Genomic DNA, 20,629 nt, shown 5'->3' on the forward strand with positions numbered 1-20,629 from the left:
CAGTTACTCTACCAATACAGGGACCAATCCCAAACTTTGCGACGCCTGGATTTCCTTCTGGTCTACCGGGATTTCCCTCCATTCCTTTCTATGCACCACCACCTTCCGACTAGTTTTCTGTTGCTGAATGATAAATAAGGCTACTTGCCATGTTTGACTACCAATGAATAAATGAAACTGTCTCTTTTTAAAGTTGTTTTCTTTTCTTATTCGAGGAAGCCTGCGTGCGCATGTATGATGAATATTATGATGTTTTTCATTGCTACGTCTATAAATAAATTCATATACTTTTGAGTCTTTGCTGCCCTTTTTTATACTTCATACAAATTTTCATATCATGGAGTTAAAGTTGAGATATTTGGCCAGACACGATGTCAGAGAATTAATATAAATTTGTTATTAATGAATTTTGAAAAGAACCATATGAAAATATCTTTAGGGTTAATATTTTTTTGGTCTAGTAACTTTTTCATTTTTATGCTTCAGTTAACTAAATTTTCATTTTGATCTTGATACATTATTTTCATATTTGGCTATTTTGGCATTTTTTTTCCTCGAATTGGTTAATTTTTGCTTGAAAAAACTGACTAAACTTGGATGATATGAAATAAATCAATAAATTTTCAATTTTTTATTTACATGCCTTTTAGTCAGCTTTTTCAGACGAAAATAGACCAAATATGAAGATACCCAAAAATAGTAAATATGAAAGATTTTTAAGTGTTCCTTCCGATTTATGACATGTCATATTATCGGATTTTACAACCTAATCAGCAATTTTCAGACTAAAATTTGAAACCTCAGTAAATATCGGACAAAAATTGTGAAAGTTAGTAGATAAATACCCAAGTTTGACTAGTTAAATAATTTTAAAAAAATGGGTAAAGGGAAATAATGCAAAAGGAAAAATTTAATATTTCTAAATCTTTACCATTAACAAAAACTACAGACTACGTTGGTTTGCACAGGTTTTCTATTGATCTTGGTATTGATTGTTAGAAGGTCTATGCTGTTGAATAACTAAAACAGAACCGCTAAGTTCAAAATCTGAAGAAGCTAACAAATCCCCTACTTTACCGAGCTCTGGGCATTCTTCCCAATCACTCAAACCTGTTGTTAGTATTGAGTTCCCTCTTCTTCCCTTCCCAACTATAAACATTGAATACATATCAGCCATGTCTCTCAATGCATTTGCTGTCTCCCCGCCATTTTCCACATGCTTCTCTACATACCCTACTTGACCTGATGTTACATACCTACAGAAAAAATAACAAGATCTTGATTACCGTAAAAAAATGCGTGTTTATGTTATGTAGCCACTGAACCCTTAAAAACACAGTCAAAGAACTCGAAGAAATCCAGTCAGAAAGCCTGTGGGTTGGAGGCTCCGCACATCAATGGCTTAGGTTGTGAGTTACATGGGTGGCATTTGATTGATTGTCATCTGTGGTTAGATATGCAGTACAATCGAAATAGATGCAACTACACATGCTCAATCTCGCAGTTTTTGGAAGGTATTGCTAGGAGTAAAGGTCAAGTATGGTTATCTATACAAAATATATCAGACAAAATATGATTCATGTGTTACTGTTCGAAAGATTTGACTCACATGATTATTGATAATTGTAGTTGTCTGTATATGGAGATGATAGATTCTACATAAAATTTCATACAGTGACATGGTGTGACCAGTATTGACTAGACCCTGATACAGTGACTATGTGACATGCTGTGTCTCGGTTATGTGGGAAAATCATGTGCTATACATGTTGAACTCAAGAATTTTCTGTAATGTGTGTGCTACTGAAAGTGCATGCATGATGGCTTTACAAAGAAACTTTTCCACAAGATCAGTGTCATGACGCACCTATTGTAAAACTCAGCTAACGCCGCATTATCAACGTCACTCTCCGTCTCATGGGTCGATTTCACCATCAAAACATCTTGTTCCTTATGAGCTACATTAACCCCTATATCTTGCATCTTCTCAGATACATGCAAGAACCTTATAATAGTAAGGTTTATATGATGATGCATCCCGATCCGTTCACTGAATCCCAAGGCCTCCCGATCATCCGGCCCTCCAAAAAATAATGTGGCCACATGCTGCAATGACCCAGAACCTGAGGTATATGATGTCCCAGCAGTGAGTCCTCGGTCTACTAAAATAGCAACCGAGCATTTGGCATGTCGTAAAATCTTCTGGTTAGTAGCCCTTATACCTTCCTTCCCGCTTTCCAATTTTCCGTCGATTCTTTGGTGTTTGTGAAATGGGAGAACTATTACAGATGCTCTTATATCCTCAGCAAACTCGCAGACATCAGCATACATACTGGCGAAGGGGGACACTGTTTTAACCTGATGAATCGTCACCCCGGTCTCAGTACAAAATATATCCACTGCCTCATTTATTTCCACTACGTCGTTCCCACCATAATCACCATCATCACTTAGTTCATCTTCTTCTTTTTGATGGTATAGTAAATTTGTCTTTCTCCTTTCGGGGAGCTCAATTAGGTGCATCAAGTAAGGTGTTATGGCTACATTTTCTGGCCCTTTAGATGTGGCTATTAGTCCTATCATCGTAGTGACAGGGCGAGGGCCATATACACAAGCCAAGAGTTTTAGTTCATTTTTTGGGGATTGAAATTCAAAGGCTGTATACTTATATCCAAAAATTTCACTCTCTCTTCTTACCATGAAGGCTATCAAAGGACCCCATATCAAAGAATTGATTACTATTGCCGCCATCATCAGGTTGTAGAATATTTGGCTTGACATAGCCTGCACCACATTTAAGTATCCTTTGCTTAAAACACTAGATATTTAATAGTAATTTATGTGATTCAATTAAAAGGCTTGAATCCACATCACAATCACCATAAGCTAAATTATTAATGTCCCTTTGAATTGAAACTGTGAATATCAAATAGTAATTATGTATCTCACACTTGAGAACATTAAACAGGCATTTACATCAACATAAGAAGAGGCTAAGAAGAAGAACGCACTTACTTTATAATGTTGTACATTTATTGTCAAGGCGAGCAAATCGACGTGCCCCTTCAAGTTCATCAAGAAAGCGAGAAGAACCCCTTCATTCAAAGGGATTTTCAAGTGAACACAAACGGCTAATGTCCCTGTGATCTTCCCTCCGATGCTCAATAAGATAATGATAGCGACAATGGCGAAGTTTCGAAAACTACTTATGAGGGTCACATCTGCCTTGAACCCTGAGTATCCAAAGTATATGGGAAGTATAAAGTTGTGAACTGAATATGATAGTTTAGACAGGAGTGTACGAGCCACTTTGCCTCCTCTTGGGAACATCGATCCGATGACGAAACAACCTATTATGCTGCTGAATCCACTAGTCTCCATAATCATTGCAGCAACATATACAATTCCCAAAAGTATGAACAACTCAGTGTGTTTTAGGTGTTTTTGGTTCCTGTTCCTCCTATTCATCCAATTTGTCAAATATCTATTTATGAGAATAGCCACTGTAACAATAATGATGTACATGAATGCATAGAAAACCGATGATGAGAGATCAGATTTTTCATCGTTTCTTGCAATAATAATCAACAAAAGCACAGCGTAAACATCACCAATTAACGAAGAAGATATAGCCAATCTGCCAATATCAGTACTTGCAAACTTCAAATCATGTGCTAATCTCGACACAAAAGGGGAGGCTGTGTTAGACAATATTACTGCTAGTGTTACAGCCATCATCACACCGGAGCCATGAGCTCCGGTCTCTTCATATATGAAGGAAGTTAACGCTATGGCGAAAATCGTGCAGATTAAACAGCTCCCACCGGCTATCATGCTTGCTACCCGTAAATTTCGCCTCATATAATCAAAATCCATCTCAAGCCCTATTAGAAACATGATTGTGATCCTGGCATATAATGCCATGGTTTCGTAGTAATCTGCTGCAAAGTTTTGGAAGAAGAATTTGTTTACACGATCTATGTGTGAGAATCCAGACGGGCCTAACAAGAATCCTGCCTGTGTTACAAAGACATAATCCCCGAGTTAAAACGCATAGTAGAAACCAAAGATTGCACTGCTAGCTAGCTTATATACACATTATCAAGAAACGCATTATTCTTGACATATATAACATACTTACTAGAATCTGCGCCACCGGCGCCGGTTGGCCTAAGGGCTTGAGAAAAAGTTGAAAGAAATGTGAGATCACCAGAAGGCAAGAAACTTGTGTTCCCATTGTAAGAACGGGATTGAATAATTCTCCACTGTTACATGCTCTATTGTTTGAGGCGTTATCCATTTTAGTGAAACTGGAGAAACGGGAACAGATCAAGATTTGTTGTGATTCAGCCTGCACTATTTTTTTGTTCCCTCTAGAATTTCTTGAAACTCTCTGCAAACTTTCTTTTGTTGCTATTTTTAGGTGTCCAGCTTCATGCGATTTGGCTAAAGAAGGGAGAAGGAGGTGGTGGACGGAGGTTTGATCAACTTTACATTCCAAGTTTAGTGATGGATGGCCGGCTTCAACGGATTAAACTACTCGTTTTCTAAATAAGATTTGGTTTTGCTTTGAAAATTTTAATTTAAGAAAATATTCTCGCTAAAATTTATAATAAAATATTTTAGTGAATGAATTTTTTAGATGTATCAGTCTATTTCGTGTTAGTTTTGTCCAGAAATAAAGAAAACAGAAAGATAAAAACTTGTGTGAGACGATCTCACGGGTCGTATTTTGTGAGACGAATCTCTTATTTGGGTCATCAATGAAAAATATATTTTTTATACTAAAAATATTACTTTTTATTGTGAATATCGATAGAGTTTATCTGTCTCACATATAAAGATTCGTGAGACCATCTCACAAGAGACCTATTCATTAAGAAAATCAATGACTTTCACATATGCAAATTTCTTTAGATTCATTGAATATATTTCTTTTTGAAAATACTAAATAACCACTTCTACTTTAATATAATTAATTGAAAAGAATTTTTTTCATTATTTTTAGATAATTTCGTAAAAAAAAAAATTGAAACTCAGAGAAACGAATATTAATGATAAAATTTAATTCCCAAGGTTTACTTTGTGATATTTTTTCCAAAATATTTATTTGTTGTAATTTTCCCTATTTTTATAAAAACTATTTTTTTTTTGACAGTATAAAATATTAAACAATATATTTTCACCGCAGACAAAATTCAATACGCTGTCGTTTTTTCTTAAATTTACGTACAATTGAACCTGCATCTAGTACTTCCCTGATGAGCTGAGAGAACAATGGGTGTCTTTTGCGGCGGTTCCCTCCGTGACACATGGGTTCGTGCCTCCGACCGCTGCTTCCGCCTCTTCCCATGCCTTTCGGATCCTGGTTATCGTCTTTTTTTATTATTCTTCATTCAAATTTTCTCGTTGGAGTATTTGATGAATTTAGCTTTGATGGAAGATTCTGTTTTGTTTTAGTTCGACGATCTGCGTTGTCATTGAAACTAGCATTGGTGGGGCTGCATCTAATTTTTGTTGGGGTTTTATTTTTGCTTGACCACGATTTGATTGAGAAGACCAAACAAGAACCATGGTAATGTAGTTTTCTTGCTGTTATGCAATTTTAGTTTATCCATACATTTTCGGGCGAGTTTTTCAGGAAGTAAACGTTTTGGGTTCAAGGTCACTGATTGGAGCTGTAAGTTTGATTATCCAGGCGCGTAAACTCTAGATGTATCAATGTATTGGTGCTGTTGAATTCGGTGTGCAACTCGATTATGATGATTGAAACCACTAATATAAATTATTCCAACAACTAAAATAAATACGGGGCCAAGAGGCCCAAGATAGAACAAAAATGGTAAGAACTGCAGTTTATTTGAACTTCCACCCAAAGGGTTTATAATTTTGTGATTTTCTCTTAAATGTATAATAATCTTCTGAAGCTCTTACGTGATGGACTTTGCTTTCCATTTACTAAAGTTGAGCTCGAAGTTTCATTTGGAAGTTAACTTTTCTGATATCAAACGACATATGGTCCTTGAAGAAAATATCCCGGAAAGGGATCTCATCTCTCAATGGAATCAAACAAATTCCAGAACCTGGAACTTATTGGTTCCGTGGAGCTTGAATCACGGGAAGTAGGAGAAGTTGTGAAGTAGCTCTATGCTGTATTCATGGACTAAAAAGGCTTGCTTTGTCAAAGAATATGATGTAACAGAAGTTGATTTAAAATTTGGATAATCATTACACGTGAAATAATTTGTATGGGGAACCAAAACGTCCGCTCCCCTTTCTTGGACTTCTCCATTTAGCTCAACAAGTCACCATCTTGGTTGTCTATTGGGACCTCCTAAGGCCTTGCAGCTCTCATGACCAACCTTTTCTCTTCAAACGCAGGTACACTGCTATATATGCATTGTTGTTTGTTGCTACTCTGGGTCAATATTTTGTTACCTCTGGAACTTCTCCCGGGTAATTAAATTTACAATTTAGTCTTGCCAACAGATTATTTATTTTATTCCATCAGTCTGTTGAAACTTTTGATTTTTTCTTTCGGTAAAAATTGTAGCTATGTACTTGATGCACAGAAGATTGTCAATGAAAGAGATGCTATAGCTAGAAGGACACTATTGGCCTCAAAGTAAGCAGGTTCCTTTCTGATTCTCTAAATAAGTACAAAGGGGCATATGTTAGCCACTATAATATGTCATTATATCGCGCAGATCATATTTGATTTTTACTAAGCATGAACTTTTCTAATTGCCTTGTCTGTGGGTGTAACTTGTCACAATGGTCAAAGAAAGACCTCCAGCTTCAAGCAAAAATGCTAATGTTGTAATCACAGTGGATGGACGGAACTATCAAAGAGGAAATGAGACTGCCTGGACAAAGCTAGTGATGGATCTTTACCCTCCTGGATCATCTGTTCGGTAATAGTGCCTTACTTGTTCTTTACACTATTTTTGTAGTAGCAGATTCTTGTCTTGGTGGAGTGGTAAACTGAAGTCCCATCTGTAGCTTCTTATTGATGATGGCCGATGGCTCAAACATTGTTTCTTCAATAAATCATGCATAAAATGTTATTATTTGTTGAATGGCACGGATTTAAGATTTGAAAAAGATTTATTATGGGCTTTCCCTTTATAAATTTATGGCCCAGAAAATTATGGGAGCTTAACTTTCTGAATGCCATTGAAAATGGAACCTGTGAAGAAACTGTGCATCTTTAGAACTTGCATAGCATCTTCAGTCTTTTAGCTTCGGCAGTGGAGATATTGTTTTTTATTTTGAGACCCAGATCAAATTTTTTCGGCGCCTAATTGTATTTGTATGTTAGAATTGTAGTCTAGTATGAACATTTTTTCTGTTGATATTTCTTAGTACCTAAATAAAGTGGAGACCTTCTGGTCCATGATTATTGCATATGCTAATACTTGTGAATAAAAATATAGTGATAAAGAAATTCCCTTAAATTGGTCATAGGATCATGCTTGGAGAAACATGTTCACTGATTGAGGAAAAAATGTCCGTCAAAGTAGAGTTGGTTATATTAGACTAGGCGATATGCCCATCGGATAATTGTTTGGTTTTTTTTGTGTACATTGATTGTAATATGTTTATGAACTTCCCTCTTCATGTTAATGTGAAACATTTGTTTGAATACGAGTTAGTGAGGTCTAATTGGTTAGTTTTAATTTATTTTTTTTTCAAATTTGGAGCTATTTTTTCCTGGATCGCATTTTTAATTATCATTTCATGCAATGAATTGTGTATAAATTGAGATGCTGCTGCTTATTCTGCCATTTATTTATTTTGATAAATGTGTCGGTGGAGATACTTTTTTGATGCATGTGCCTGATGTTTTAGAATTAGACATACATAAAAAAACTAATTTTGTTCTACTAAAGGCACCCCTCCAACCATAGAGATTATTTTTCTCGTATTTATAGTTTTTCTTAGGCTAAAACAGATGTGAACGTACTTAAGACTATGCTAGATAGAAAGGTATCCTTCCTTTTTTTATATGGGAATGAAATTTTCAATTTTCTTCTATTAAAAGCAAGCAATTTCCAGCTGATAATCTCTGTGTCTGTTTTTTTTCCCCAGGAATTTGACCTGCACGTATTGCAGTGTCGTTCAGGTATAATCTTTTGCTGCCCAATTCTTTCTTCTTTCCGTCCTTGCATTTATGTTCAGATGAAGCTATATTTGAACTTTGACTTTTACCTTGATTCCTTTTTGTCTTTCTTAAAACGTGTTTCTAATTCCGCAATTATCTCTTATAAATTATATTATAATTTCGTAATATATCTTATCAGTTATAACAACCACCTAACAAGATCCAAATCAATGCCAAAAGTCCTTAGATTTTCGATTCTGTTAACGTGAATTGCGACTGATATTTCGGTTGAGTAACATATAATTGAGGTGAGAAACCGTATTGAGCTTGATATCAGAAGCTGATCCAAGCAGTTAAGTGAAAATTTTGGTTTGAAACAGCAGTAACCCCAGCTTTACTGATTCTCATTCTCGTCCTCTGGGTACTTATCTCCTATTCACTAGGTCGAATCAAAAATTGCCATAATCTATAGTTCTGTAATCTTCAAAACAAAAAAGAAAATTTCATATTCTGGATTTACGAGACTGAAGCTAATGCTGTTTCAAGACCTCGTTATTAGTAATGGTCCCTTCACTCAGAGTTTTGACCATGTAAGAGGGCGCACATGGAGCATGGGTTTAAGGCAGCAGCTTGGGAGATCAGGGGTAAATGCTGCGTTTGTGGTCAATCCTCAACAATCATATCAGCAAAATATTCTTTTCCCTTCTCCCATTCCTTTTAGCACTTGATAAGTAACATCTATAAAGAAGTCAAGGACCTTTCCAGTACGATCCTTCTTTGGACACAACATTTTAGATTTCTTGTACTTATTCTCTTGTTTTTTCATTATTTGTTCTTCACCTGTGCCAAAAATTTGATGCCATTGCTTGCATTTTTTAATAGCCTCCACGGGCAAAGCATTGCCATGATTGCGACAAGTGTGTGCTTCAGTTTGATCATCATTGTGTTTGGCTAGGGACATGCATTGGACTGGGAAACCATTGTCGTTTTTGGTGAGTGTATTATTTTCATTTGCTATACAATCAATTAATGTTAATTAAATGCTTCCTAATATAGGCCTACTGTGAACTTGTTGGAGGCTGTGTTATGTGAACATTAAGGTTTATTCTCTGTGCCCTTGACAGTACCAAATATACTGTTTAATTTAGAGAAATTATTTTAAGAACCAATTTGCGAAGGCTTGCTAGACTGGTAGGTTATTTGATTTTAGAATTTGCTTCTTGCTTCAGTTGTTTAATTCCATTCTACCATTTTTATATTGTCCAAAGTCGTATTTTGACTGTCATAAATGTTTTCTTTTTAGATACTATGTGTACATTCCTCGTGTGTCTTCCCTCGTGTTCATCTCAATGTTAATAGATAATTGCTATTTGATCATCAAATCCAAGCTCTCCTATAAAGAAGTCCAAGAACCTTGAAGATTCGATCAGAACCATAAACTGAAACTAGAAGCATCTCCTAAAATTCAAAATTGAAACCGTTTTTGGCTTTGATTCCGAAATCAGAATGGGAACTGAGAACTTACCGTGGGTTCCTGAAAATAAGAAATCGTAACCAATTCGTGTAGAACCTTAACCGAAGCTATAAATCAATTTATATGTAATTAAAATACTTAATTTATATAAATTAAAACTTGACCTATATAATTTTTTTTATTTTTTGTGGAAAAAATATTCTTATATTTTATGATATAATTTTTGAATACTCTATGAGTTGTACTGTTATTTTTTCCTTGACCGCTGAATCATGCCATTCGATTTGGAAATTGTGCATATCATTCTAATCAGCAGATCGATGTTTGTAGATGTGTATGTGGACTTGATAGTCCGGTAAAAACTTAAACATGTTTGGTTCTTTATGTGAACTTTATTTTATTTTATTTTTTAAAGAAGAATTTTTTTTAAGAAATACAATTTTATACTTTCAACTCTCAGATAAAAATTCATCATCATCGAGTAACTTTTTTGTTATTTGAAGGAAAAAAAGATACTCTCTTTCATTGAATGTGTTTTTGTGATGCATCAGGTGGTACATATTTGAAGAAACAGCCTTGAGCCTTTGGACGTGGATTTTATACATTTTGTACCTTAAATCTCATATATCAAAGGCATGGTACGTATCTCTCAGAGCTATATATCTAAAAAAAACACTATATATCTCTGAGAAAGGACTTTTCTGCTTGTTGAAGGAAACAAGATGCAGATACTGCACCTTGCACCAAGGAATATAATATAAATTTGTTATTTAACATACTGTTTCATGCAGATGATTACCTTGTTATTTTTAAATTCCATCATTGATTTAATCTGAATAACTGAATTGGATTTCCTTCAGGTGGGCAGATGTAATTATGATCTTGCTGTTGGCTTCTTTGTCAATAACTCTAATTTTTCTCCTCCTCCTCTTCCTTTTTCATAGGTATGTCTAATTGTTAGAGGTATTTGTGCTGGTGTCGTGTCATTTCTGGTTAATTTTATGCATTGGGTAACACTAGTCACTAGCTCTAGTGAAAGATCTTTATGAACGTGGGGAAAGCATAACGATGAATTTGAAGGGATCCTAGTTAAAACACTTTATGTGAATTTGTACTTTTTTCTACTATATGCTAGCACTCGTAGCTAATAGTTTTTCAATGTGTGTTTTTTTCTTTTTTACATGTTCTTCCTTGCTTGGAAATCAAATTTATGTTATTTTTTATCATGGAACAGCTACCTTATTATGACTAACCAAACCACTTATGAGCTTGTAAGAAGGCGGCGAATTGTGTATTTGAGGTTGGTTTCTTTATCATGCCTCTCCTATTTTATTCAGAACTATGTTGATCTAATATTTTTATTGCTCCAGCATTTCAGCTTTGCATGTTATATGTCAGATGGGTGTTTTATTTTATGCAAGTTTGATAATTTCTATTGCTTTGACATCTCAAATTTTCGTGTGGAAAGATGTAAAGTTGTTATGGTGCATGAATGTCAGTATATTTCTTTGTGTTGCTTAAAGTAACGATTCAGGCTTTCAAGGATAAATGCTCTGGTTGTTATCTTCATTTTGACGTCAAAACCATGTAGAAAAGATATAATATTTTTGGATTCGATGTATGTATAATTTAGAAGTAACAATCAAGAAAACTAAATTTGCCTGGGTAAATTATCATATTTAACAAGAACACAATTTTTTTCTGGGTAACAACTCATCATATTTAAGATTGTTATGATTTGTGATTAGCTTTTTTAACGAGTTTGTGAATAATCATTACCTTATGTTGCTGCGTATTTTGGGCCCTTTTCTGACATTTGTTAGAAACCAGGCTTACCTTTGGAGTTTGACATGCATAGCACAAAATAACATGTTGTGCTCAAGCTGGCTCGAGTGGCATTTGGTTGTATGTTCAATTCTAATCACGTGACATTTTTTCTGATTTTATTCCTCAATTTCTTTTATACAGCGATTGAATGATTTCCAACAGTTGATGTCACGTAGGTCTCTAACGAGCTATTAAAACTTTCCTTTGGCTTCCTAAATATGCTTTTTTGGCCATATTGTAGTTCCTACGTCTTTTGACACTGTTTTTGTTCTCAACTGGAAATTTGACCATGAAACATGGAGGGAACTAGGCTTCATGTTAAACCTTCACATAACAACTGTCGATGGCATTTCTGGAAATATTACTGATTAACAATAAACAATAATCTGTTGTGGATCAATTTTCCAAAACATGCATGGCGCGATTAATATAGTATAAGACTACTTGTTTCCTTGCTGTGATGTCATGGTTTTCTGAGTTTTCATCTTGGCATTTGAATTTTGCAGGGGGATTCCCGAGAGAGTGCATCCATTCAACAAAGGAGTTTGCAGAAATTTGTCTCTATCGTGTTGTACCAAAACCGGCAGCATGTACAGGATGGAAGCATTGCCAACAGCTGCGGAACTCGAGGAAAAGTCGAGACCATACACATGCTCTGATGTTTTATCTTGCCGTTGCTGCTAAACACAAGTTTTGAACTTTTATTTTTATTTTTAAAAAAAACTATTTTTGCACAAGTCACCTGTTTCGGATTTGATACTAATGATGCATATCAAGTTTGTATTTATTTTAAGATTAGGCTTGCGACAGCCCCCGCGGTATCATATATGTGGAATGCGAAACACTCCAAATTTCTTGTCCATTCATATATAGACTAACGTTCATCTATGCGGTAACGGACAGATTTATGCATATCGTCGTCCGATTATAATATCATCAGCTCGTCAAATATAGTGCATCTCTGATCACATAAAATGTGTCCCGGTGTTACTCCAAACATGTTCTATCCGTACACAGATGAAATATGAAGAAAACACAAATTTTGTACCATGGAGCTCGAGAAAAATACACTGGGTCATGGAAAAACGTGCTTCCTTCATTATTTTTTGGTAATAGAACCTTCAAAAAAAGACGGCTGAGTAATTCAAAAACGAGGTAGGAGCACTTCAAGGAGAAGATGGATCGCATAGCAGTACTATTGACATAAGGTGCGCCTCCACATCATAGTATAGAACCAATTTAGTGTTTTGATCCATGAAGGCTATGGACGTTGCTTGATTAATTTGATAAGTTCGTATGTTCTTATATCTCTGCCAGAATAGAGGCAAAGATCCAGTGGGGTCAATCCATCCTGGAAAAATATCCAACGCAAATAAAATATGAGGACCATTTTGAACAATTGCGACTGCAAGATGGCCATTGGCTGCTCAAAATTTTAAATCATAGATGTAGCAAAAGAATTGGTAGTTGATGGCTATACTTTCATGTCTAACAAAAAAATCCTAAGATGCAATACAGACTTCATAACGAACTAGAAATTCATTAGATAATGGAATTAACATGAAATTGATGCATGAAGCGTGCACAGTGGATGTAATGAATTTTAAAATTTCAATACAAGTAGCAAACTTTTACCCGGTTTGTTAAAGTTTTATCAGCTTTTTTTATCAACAAAAGCTTCACTATATCTGTCCTACGGGATTGCACAGCAAGATGTAGTGGTGTCCACCCGTCCTGAAAATAAAAAATAAGTAGAGTAATATGTACCAGGAAACATGCACCAAATTAGGTTGCTTCAATCAAGATTATTAAACTTACGTTGTCTTGAAGGTTTATATCTACATTGTACAACAATAGAATTTTTATCATCTGACTTGAAGCAGCAAAGACAGCATAGTGCAATAAGGTGGCACCCACCTGTCATGGGCCAAAAAATTGTGAGGACCAACAGCAAGAGAACTCTATAAAACACGTGGTGTGGAAGAGAGGGTATTCCTCTAGCAAAACAGTTAAAGAATGTGTTGTACAGAAGGGGAGGAAGTTCCTCTTGCAAGAACAAACAATTGATCATGCAAGCACGTTGTTTTGTCGGTGCGGAACAACCATTTGCAGCCACAGTGTGAAAGCAAAGGAGCCAGCATTGACTTGATGTATGTTATGATGCCTAAACTAGAAATTTGGAGTTCATTTCCTGTCTCATATTTCATTTGGAGATACCTCCACTACATTCTTACCAGAAGTTAGGGTAACCGGAACTCAAGCTTTCTTTTCCCTGATGCCTAAGTTAGTTTTTTTTTTATTGTTTAAGAAAGACACTTTTCAACGTCAATCTAAGCAGACATTATCACAGTAACAGGATGAAGAAAACCACAACGCATATAAATGTCTGGGAAAATGAATTGTACAAAACCCGAATAAGCTTACACTTACTTTGTCACGAATGAAGGGGTTTATGGATTCCCTCAAAAGAAAATTAAAAATCGCCTGCTTTTTGCTAAGTATTGCTTTGTGAATTGCAGTCAATCCATCCTGTGAAAAATATCATGATACCACAAAATGGATTTCAGATCAAAAGATGAAAGAAACTCCAAAATGAAATTTATTTGTGGTTAAAATTTTTTTATAGATAAAAGAAAACAGCCGCTACCAAATTTTAGGTAACAAAAATATACGATTGATAGATGTCAGCCAGTTCACCTTGTCCTGAGCATTTATATCAATGTTGTGCTTTAACAAAGAATTCAAGAGGTAAAATTCTCCAGAGGCCGTGAGGGTATGTAGAGGATGCCATTTTCCCTGAGAAAATGATTTTTACATAAGAATTAGAATTCTATTGCTCCACATTGTTTGAAAAGAAAACACAAAAACCAATTTTGGATCCGTCACTTTATTAGTTAAATTTTTGAGAAGGGGAAATCCCATAACTAAGCATTCTTTCCAACTGGTGATGACAGCAAGATAAGAAAGGAACTCACCGAGGTAGCACTTGCCAAATTAGGAAATCGCTTATTCAACAATAATTTCTCTTCCTTTGAGAACAATCTGCGAGTACCTATCAAATGACTATATGATATCAAAGGTCTAAAAGATTGAAATAAAGTAAAAGGAAAACAAAGAATGAGAAACAATATACGTAACAAGCAAGTGCATCTTGTATATTCATCCCTGCCCCTCTCCCCTCAACCCCATGAAGATTACATCTTACATTCTTAGAGTGAACTATCAACATATCATCAAGGGCAAGAGGACATGATTTCAAGAATGTTGAATCACATAATATTCTGCGTGAACAGATAATATTTATGGTCTATCTTCATTCCAGCAACAATAGTATTCTGAGTCGCCTGCAAACTTTGAAAATATTGGAAAAGAACAACTTTTTCGATTCCAACTCTACTGCAAGGAAAAAGTTCTAGAATTTCATGTCAGCCTCCTCCTCACGATTATAACAAAAGACACTGAGATCCTAACACCAACAAATTGCTCGAAAATTTGAATTTGCAGACTACCCCATAGATTGGAAACACCATCATCCTCATAATTCATACACATCCACCAGCAAACAACCTACATTGGGAATTCAATAATTAAATACACCTTCAGATTTTTTAGAATTGGCAGGGTCATAGCTCTCGCTATTGAAAAGCTCGGAAATATCATCCAATCCTTTTCCGTACACAGCCAGTCTCGGGTTCTTTGGGCTCACTCTGCTACCTGTAATATCCTTTTCACTTATTCTATCATCACCCTTCTGCTCATTATGATCTCTGAAATATTTTGGTTCCGGTTTATCGAGCTCAACTGGTTTCAACTGCTGGAGTTTCTCGTTCTTAAACTTCTCATAGGCCTCCGAATCAATAGGCCTGAGGGCTTCCCTTCTCTTCTCCACCGACCTGCCGTATTCCAATTCCTTCGAGAGCTTTCTCCTCTCCTTCTTTGTGATGTTAAGCTCCCTTTGAATATCCATCCAATTTTCCGGAACCAGGTTTTCAGGAACCAACTCTTTATTTTTCTCCGGACCCGACTGTGCGTCGCCATTCGTGAAATTCCCAGTGTTTTGAATAAATGGGTCATCGAAAATTCCTTCTTCAAATACAAGACAGTCGCCTATGACGGTTTCCTCCTCGTCCTCTGCTACATCGGAAGCGACTTCGCTTACATGTTGGGAGGAGAAATGAAGGGACTTGAAGCACTTTATCGGAAGTACCGAGTAAAGCGGAGAAATGCAACAGAGATTACGACGAGTAGAAAGCGATAGCGGGGAGTTATGGGGGAAACACAGCAAGCTTTTAGGGGTTTGGATTGGTAGTGCTGCTGACGCCATGGCTTCTTGCCTTCCATTCCGATGTCACAGGATAGATAAAATAGACGAAAAGGAAAGAAAAATGTTTTTTTTTTTTTTGAAAAATTAAAAAAAATAAAAATTTCGAAAAAATAGCAATTATGCATATGGATTCACAACTAAAAATTTATTTTATAAAATTGTGATATCATCTCATAAAATTATTGTTGCTTTCTTAAAAAAAAATTGTGAAAAATAAAAATTTCAAAAATAAAAATTTCAAAATAATGACAATTATATATATAAATATATATATATATATATTCATAACTAAAAATTTAATTTATAAAATTTTGAAGTTATTGGAATTATAAAATCGTCTCACATATTTTGTGAGACATATTCAATGAAAAAGCTCACAATATAATAACAAAATCTCACGATTTAATTGTTGTAATTATCGTTGTACGATATCTTGGTTGTGCTTTTAGCATTATTTTAAAAAAAATACTAAATTTTGATGTTAATAATATTATTTTTTACTTCAATATAAATCAAATCGATTGATCTAACTTAAATTCGTGAGAACGTACTTCCTCGAAATATTTGTTTAACTACGATTTCCACGAACTCTCTTGCTAATTGACTTGATACGCCAATTAATAGAATTTTACTAAGTTACCATTTCACAATAATAATGATTTGTAGAAAAAAAAAATATTTTAAATCCTTATACATTTCAACATAAATGTCATTTTTTTTTTATAAAAAAAAGGTATTTGGGACCAAAATATTTTAGTAGAAAAATATCAGAACTAGAATTATAATTCTCCCACTAACAAACGGGAATAAATTTTATCAAAAGGAATAAAAAAAACGTAAAGTTTATGTCAAAGTCCTACGTGATATAGATAAGAAATTCCCGAACACCGTTCTGTCAAAATAATAATACCTAGAGTAAGTGTTATCAAATATTTATTAGTATGTATATTGTGAGACGGTCTCACGAATTTTTATCTGAGACTAGTTAATCCTACCTATATTCATAATAAAATGTAATACTTTTAGAATAAAAAGTAATATTTTTTCATGGATGACCTAAATAAGAGATCCGTCTCACAAAATACGAAGACCGTCTAATACAAGTTTTTGCTTATATTTATATAGATATGAGACAAATCGATCAGATATATTTTGACAATGAAAAATAATATTTTTAGACATAAAAAGTGATATTTTACATTAGTTTAGTCGGATGAAAAATTTGTGTCACAAAATTGAACCATGAGACGATTTTACAAAAAAAATTGAGTAAAAATTAAAGTTCATGTTGAAGCCATTGTACATGATATTTACAATTTAATGGGCTTTAAAGTTCAATTGGATGAAGTAAATCTCTCCAAGCTACATGATTTTTTCGCCCAAAAAGTCATAAGATGGGCTCAATCAAATGATTTAATCTAAGTACGATGTTTTAAGATCCTCCTTGTCAATTCATGCTGGCAACCTCAAATCTTGAACTTGTGAAATATAGATATCTAACTGTACCATAAGAAGTGCCTTTCCGAGTGGAGTTAGTGATGGAAGTGGTTCTGCCGCAGAACATTTGCCTCTCTACCCTGTCCTCCAGAGCAAGAAGCAGATCCCCATAACATCTCAACCCTTGCATCGCGGCTATTAACATGTTGACACCCTCGGATCATGGTGATCAACAAATCAGTAAGGCCATTCAATGGTTCACCAAGTCCCCCAGGCAGCTTGGGATCAGCCCCATCGTCCAATATCCAGATTTCATTATCAAGTATCCACCTATGTTTTTTACTAATGCTTCTTGCAGATCAGCTAAACATAATTATTAAATGCCCACAAAAGTTGAACACATGCACATCGACACCAGCTAAGTTGCAGATCCCTGATACACTTTTGTCTCTTGACCATCAGGCGCAAAGCTTGACAAGCTTTTGATAAGATTAAATGCAAGGTAAAATGAAAAATGAAATGAAATGATCGCTTGTAGACTAACATAAGCTCGACCCTAGGGCACTGACACCAGCAAAGGTGCCCAATCAGTATGTCTCTAAACCATAAACCCAATGCAAGACACCCTTTTAACATTCACCGTCTCTTTCTAGCACACCTTAGACATAGTAATAGTAAATAAAAATATGAAACACAAGATTGCGCTAGTAGACAACCGGTTGATATTATCGGTCAACAGCTTGCAAAGTTCACGCTCCATCAGTATCTGGTGATGATTCATGCTCTCTGCCGACTGCCATTTTCGTACCGCAGAAACCCTTCTGCTCAGAACAGTAACTGGGATCTATGGGCTTTTTAAGCTGGCAGAAGAACAGGAATGCAAATCTATGATCCAATCCTTTACTTATCCCAAGCTGCTCATACAACCCAACAATTACTTAGCCACTGTATGTAACAAATTAACAATCAATCCTTTCTCTTTGTTGTTCATCTTAAAGGGTGACCAGATGTCAAATAAGAAATACGCAATCCTCTCCATATCGTGGACAGACCATAGTGAGAAGTAAACCCCCAAGTTGTAATAAAAAAAGATCTCTATGATAACTTTCATAGCGAAATGCTAATCTATACGGGCAAAATATCTGCAGTGACACTGATCATTACTATTAGAATTATCCATAATAAAAACACTCGAAAATAATACTTAAAGCAATAAACTTTCTCATTCTTCATACAGATCACAAAGAAAAATTAAAACTTCTGACAAATCTCAATCAACCATTTAATACTGTTTATTATTACCATTAAATTTCACTAGTTCAACAAAATTTCAGACAAAACGAAAGATTATGGGCGCAGATGAGACAGCAAAATCAAAACAATGCTTCAATATATCAAGACTTAAGAAAAAGAAGCGACAATACCCAATTTTAACCATCGTGCCTGGCCTGAAAATCCTTCATGAAAGCAACCAACTTCTCAACTCCAGCCACAGGCATGGCATTGTATATGGAAGCTCTTATTCCACCAACCGATCTGTGCCCCTTGAGCTGCACCATTTTCTCTTTCGCAGCTTCCTTTATAAACTCCGCCTCCAACTCCGGCTTCGCCAATGTAAATGGAACATTCATCAGCGATCTCCCACTCTCCACCACAGGACACCTATAAAATCCGTTGCTGCCATTAATGGCGTCGTACAAAATCTTTCCCTTCTTCACATTTTTCTTCTCCACTTCAATCAATCCACCTTGTGCGACAAGGTCCTCAAACACGAGCCCGCACATATAAATCCCGTAGCATGGTGGGGTATTGTACAATGAGGCATTATCCGCGTGGATCTTGTAGTCAAGCATCACAGGAGTAGTTGATTGAGCATTTCCGATCAAATCTGACCTTATGATCACAATGGTGACCCCGGATGGACCAACATTTTTCTGGGCCCCAGCGTAGATCAACCCAAATTTACTGACATCCACGGGCTTCGAGCAAAAATTTGACGACATATCAGCAACAAGAACCTCATTTTCATTAGCAGGAGTCGGGTAATCCTTGAATTCAACCCCGTGAATGGTTTCATTGGCGCATATGTGCAAATACTTGGCTCCTGGTGTCTGTTCAAGTGTTTCGAAGCTGGGGATCTTGATGTATTTATCAGATTTTCCACTCCAAATGGATTTGGGTTTGCAGTACTTGGCGGCTTCTTTAAAAGCTTTGTCGCCCCAGGATCCCGTGACGACGTAGTCCACGACGTCATCGGGTTGGCAGATATTGAGCGGTATGGCAGCGAACTGGGTCGTAGCGCCGCCTTGTAGGAAGAGGACATGGTAATTCGACGGAATATTAAGAAGGGTTCGGAGATCTGACTCTGCCTTTTGGATAATGGAGAGGAATTCTTTGCCGCGGTGGCTCATCTCCATGACCGACATGCCGGAACCACGCCAGTTATAGAGCTCCGACTGAGCCTTGAGGAGGACGTTTTCCGGGAGAATGGCAGGTCCAGCTGCAAAGTTGAAGACGCGATCGGTGGCTGATGCGGTGGGTGGCGCGGTTTGCATGGTGGTAGATGAGCAGCGGATGGAAATAGTTTTTTGAGCGCGGTTTGATGGACGAGAGGAGGTGGCAGGGAAGGCTGAGATTTGGGTTGTTGTGGGTTTTAGCCGTAGAAGAGGGGTGGTCGAAGAGGCGGCGGCGGCGTCCATTTTCTAAGTTTGCTCTTTTGCACTGGTCAAATTAACAGAAGGGGGAGATCTCTGCCTTAGCGTCTGGCATGTGTTTGATGGCTACGACATACATGTATGTATATTTATTTTTGTTGTATGTATATCTTTTTATTTTTCTATATTTAGAAAGTAAATTATAAAACATATTTAAATTTCTGAATATATAGTAATTTAATAATTTATGCAAAATAAATACAAAAGGTAGTTTTATAGTTCCAACATAATAAATTTTTTTGCTATCAGTATTTTTATATATACACACAAAAAGTATAGTTTAATCGTTCAAGTTTAATTAACCAAGAGCCGCCCATAATAATAAAAAAAATTTATCTTAATAATATGACTTTCTTGTATAATAATGGTATGATATAAAAATATTTTTATGAGACGATCTCATATGTCAATTTTGTAAAATTGATTTTCTATTTGAATCATCCATAAAAAACTATTACTTTTTATTATAAATATTATAAGAGTTGACTTGTCACGAATAAAGATATTTGAAAACGCCTCACAATATGAAAGCTGTAAATGTATGCTTACAATATTCTGTCACATATGAAATTTAGATTTCTTAAATAATAAAATCATATAAATGTTACATAAAAATCTGATGAGATCGTCTCACATTCAATTTTGTGAGACATATATTTAATATAATATTATTTTGTATGTCAAAAGTAATTTTTTTAAATATAGATCATGTCAATTTATCTCACGAATATAAATTTTTATGATCATCT

At 35.5% G+C, this 20,629-nt stretch overlaps 4 protein-coding genes across 5 annotated transcripts; 1 reads left to right on the forward strand and 3 right to left on the reverse strand.

The window, feature by feature from the left end:
* Positions 1 to 741: 741 nt before the first annotated feature.
* On the reverse strand, positions 742 to 4,423 carry LOC140837675 (cation/H(+) antiporter 1-like). Its single transcript, XM_073203789.1, has 4 exons — positions 4,142 to 4,423; positions 3,016 to 4,017; positions 1,868 to 2,784; positions 742 to 1,256 (listed from the first exon to the last, which is right to left on the reverse strand). The coding sequence occupies exons 1-4, from the start codon at positions 4,298 to 4,300 to the stop codon at positions 974 to 976; spliced, it is 2,361 nt and encodes a 786-aa protein (XP_073059890.1). The 5' UTR covers positions 4,301 to 4,423; the 3' UTR covers positions 742 to 973.
* A 787-nt stretch (positions 4,424 to 5,210) lies between these two features.
* LOC140838368 (protein S-acyltransferase 10-like) lies at positions 5,211 to 12,261 on the forward strand. Its single transcript, XM_073204607.1, has 11 exons — positions 5,211 to 5,368; positions 5,461 to 5,575; positions 6,382 to 6,456; positions 6,554 to 6,625; positions 6,789 to 6,914; positions 8,092 to 8,125; positions 8,987 to 9,096; positions 10,130 to 10,216; positions 10,439 to 10,522; positions 10,813 to 10,878; positions 11,912 to 12,261. The coding sequence occupies exons 1-11, from the start codon at positions 5,278 to 5,280 to the stop codon at positions 12,087 to 12,089; spliced, it is 1,038 nt and encodes a 345-aa protein (XP_073060708.1). The 5' UTR covers positions 5,211 to 5,277; the 3' UTR covers positions 12,090 to 12,261.
* Positions 12,262 to 12,354: 93 nt separating this feature from the next.
* LOC140838367 (ankyrin repeat domain-containing protein, chloroplastic) lies at positions 12,355 to 15,771 on the reverse strand. Its single transcript, XM_073204606.1, has 7 exons — positions 15,003 to 15,771; positions 14,381 to 14,457; positions 14,103 to 14,201; positions 13,836 to 13,934; positions 13,224 to 13,322; positions 13,041 to 13,139; positions 12,355 to 12,756 (listed from the first exon to the last, which is right to left on the reverse strand). Exons 1-7 carry the CDS (start codon positions 15,727 to 15,729, stop codon positions 12,667 to 12,669), a joined length of 1,290 nt encoding a protein of 429 aa, XP_073060707.1. The 5' UTR covers positions 15,730 to 15,771; the 3' UTR covers positions 12,355 to 12,666.
* A 1,302-nt stretch (positions 15,772 to 17,073) lies between these two features.
* LOC140838369 (phosphoserine aminotransferase 2, chloroplastic-like) lies at positions 17,074 to 19,952 on the reverse strand. 2 transcript variants are annotated; one of them, XM_073204609.1, is made up of 2 exons: positions 18,591 to 19,952; positions 17,074 to 18,080 (listed from the first exon to the last, which is right to left on the reverse strand). In XM_073204609.1, exon 1 carries the CDS (start codon positions 19,863 to 19,865, stop codon positions 18,597 to 18,599), a length of 1,269 nt encoding a protein of 422 aa, XP_073060710.1. In that variant the 5' UTR covers positions 19,866 to 19,952; the 3' UTR covers positions 17,074 to 18,080; positions 18,591 to 18,596. The 2 variants fall into 2 exon arrangements, with proteins under 2 accessions (XP_073060710.1, XP_073060709.1); XM_073204608.1 differs by having other exon boundaries at positions 17,074 to 18,111.
* Positions 19,953 to 20,629: the final 677 nt, after the last annotated feature.

Source organism: Primulina eburnea, chromosome 8 (assembly GCF_022965805.1).
Source record: "Primulina eburnea isolate SZY01 chromosome 8, ASM2296580v1, whole genome shotgun sequence".
NCBI lineage: Eukaryota > Viridiplantae > Streptophyta > Magnoliopsida > Lamiales > Gesneriaceae > Primulina > Primulina eburnea.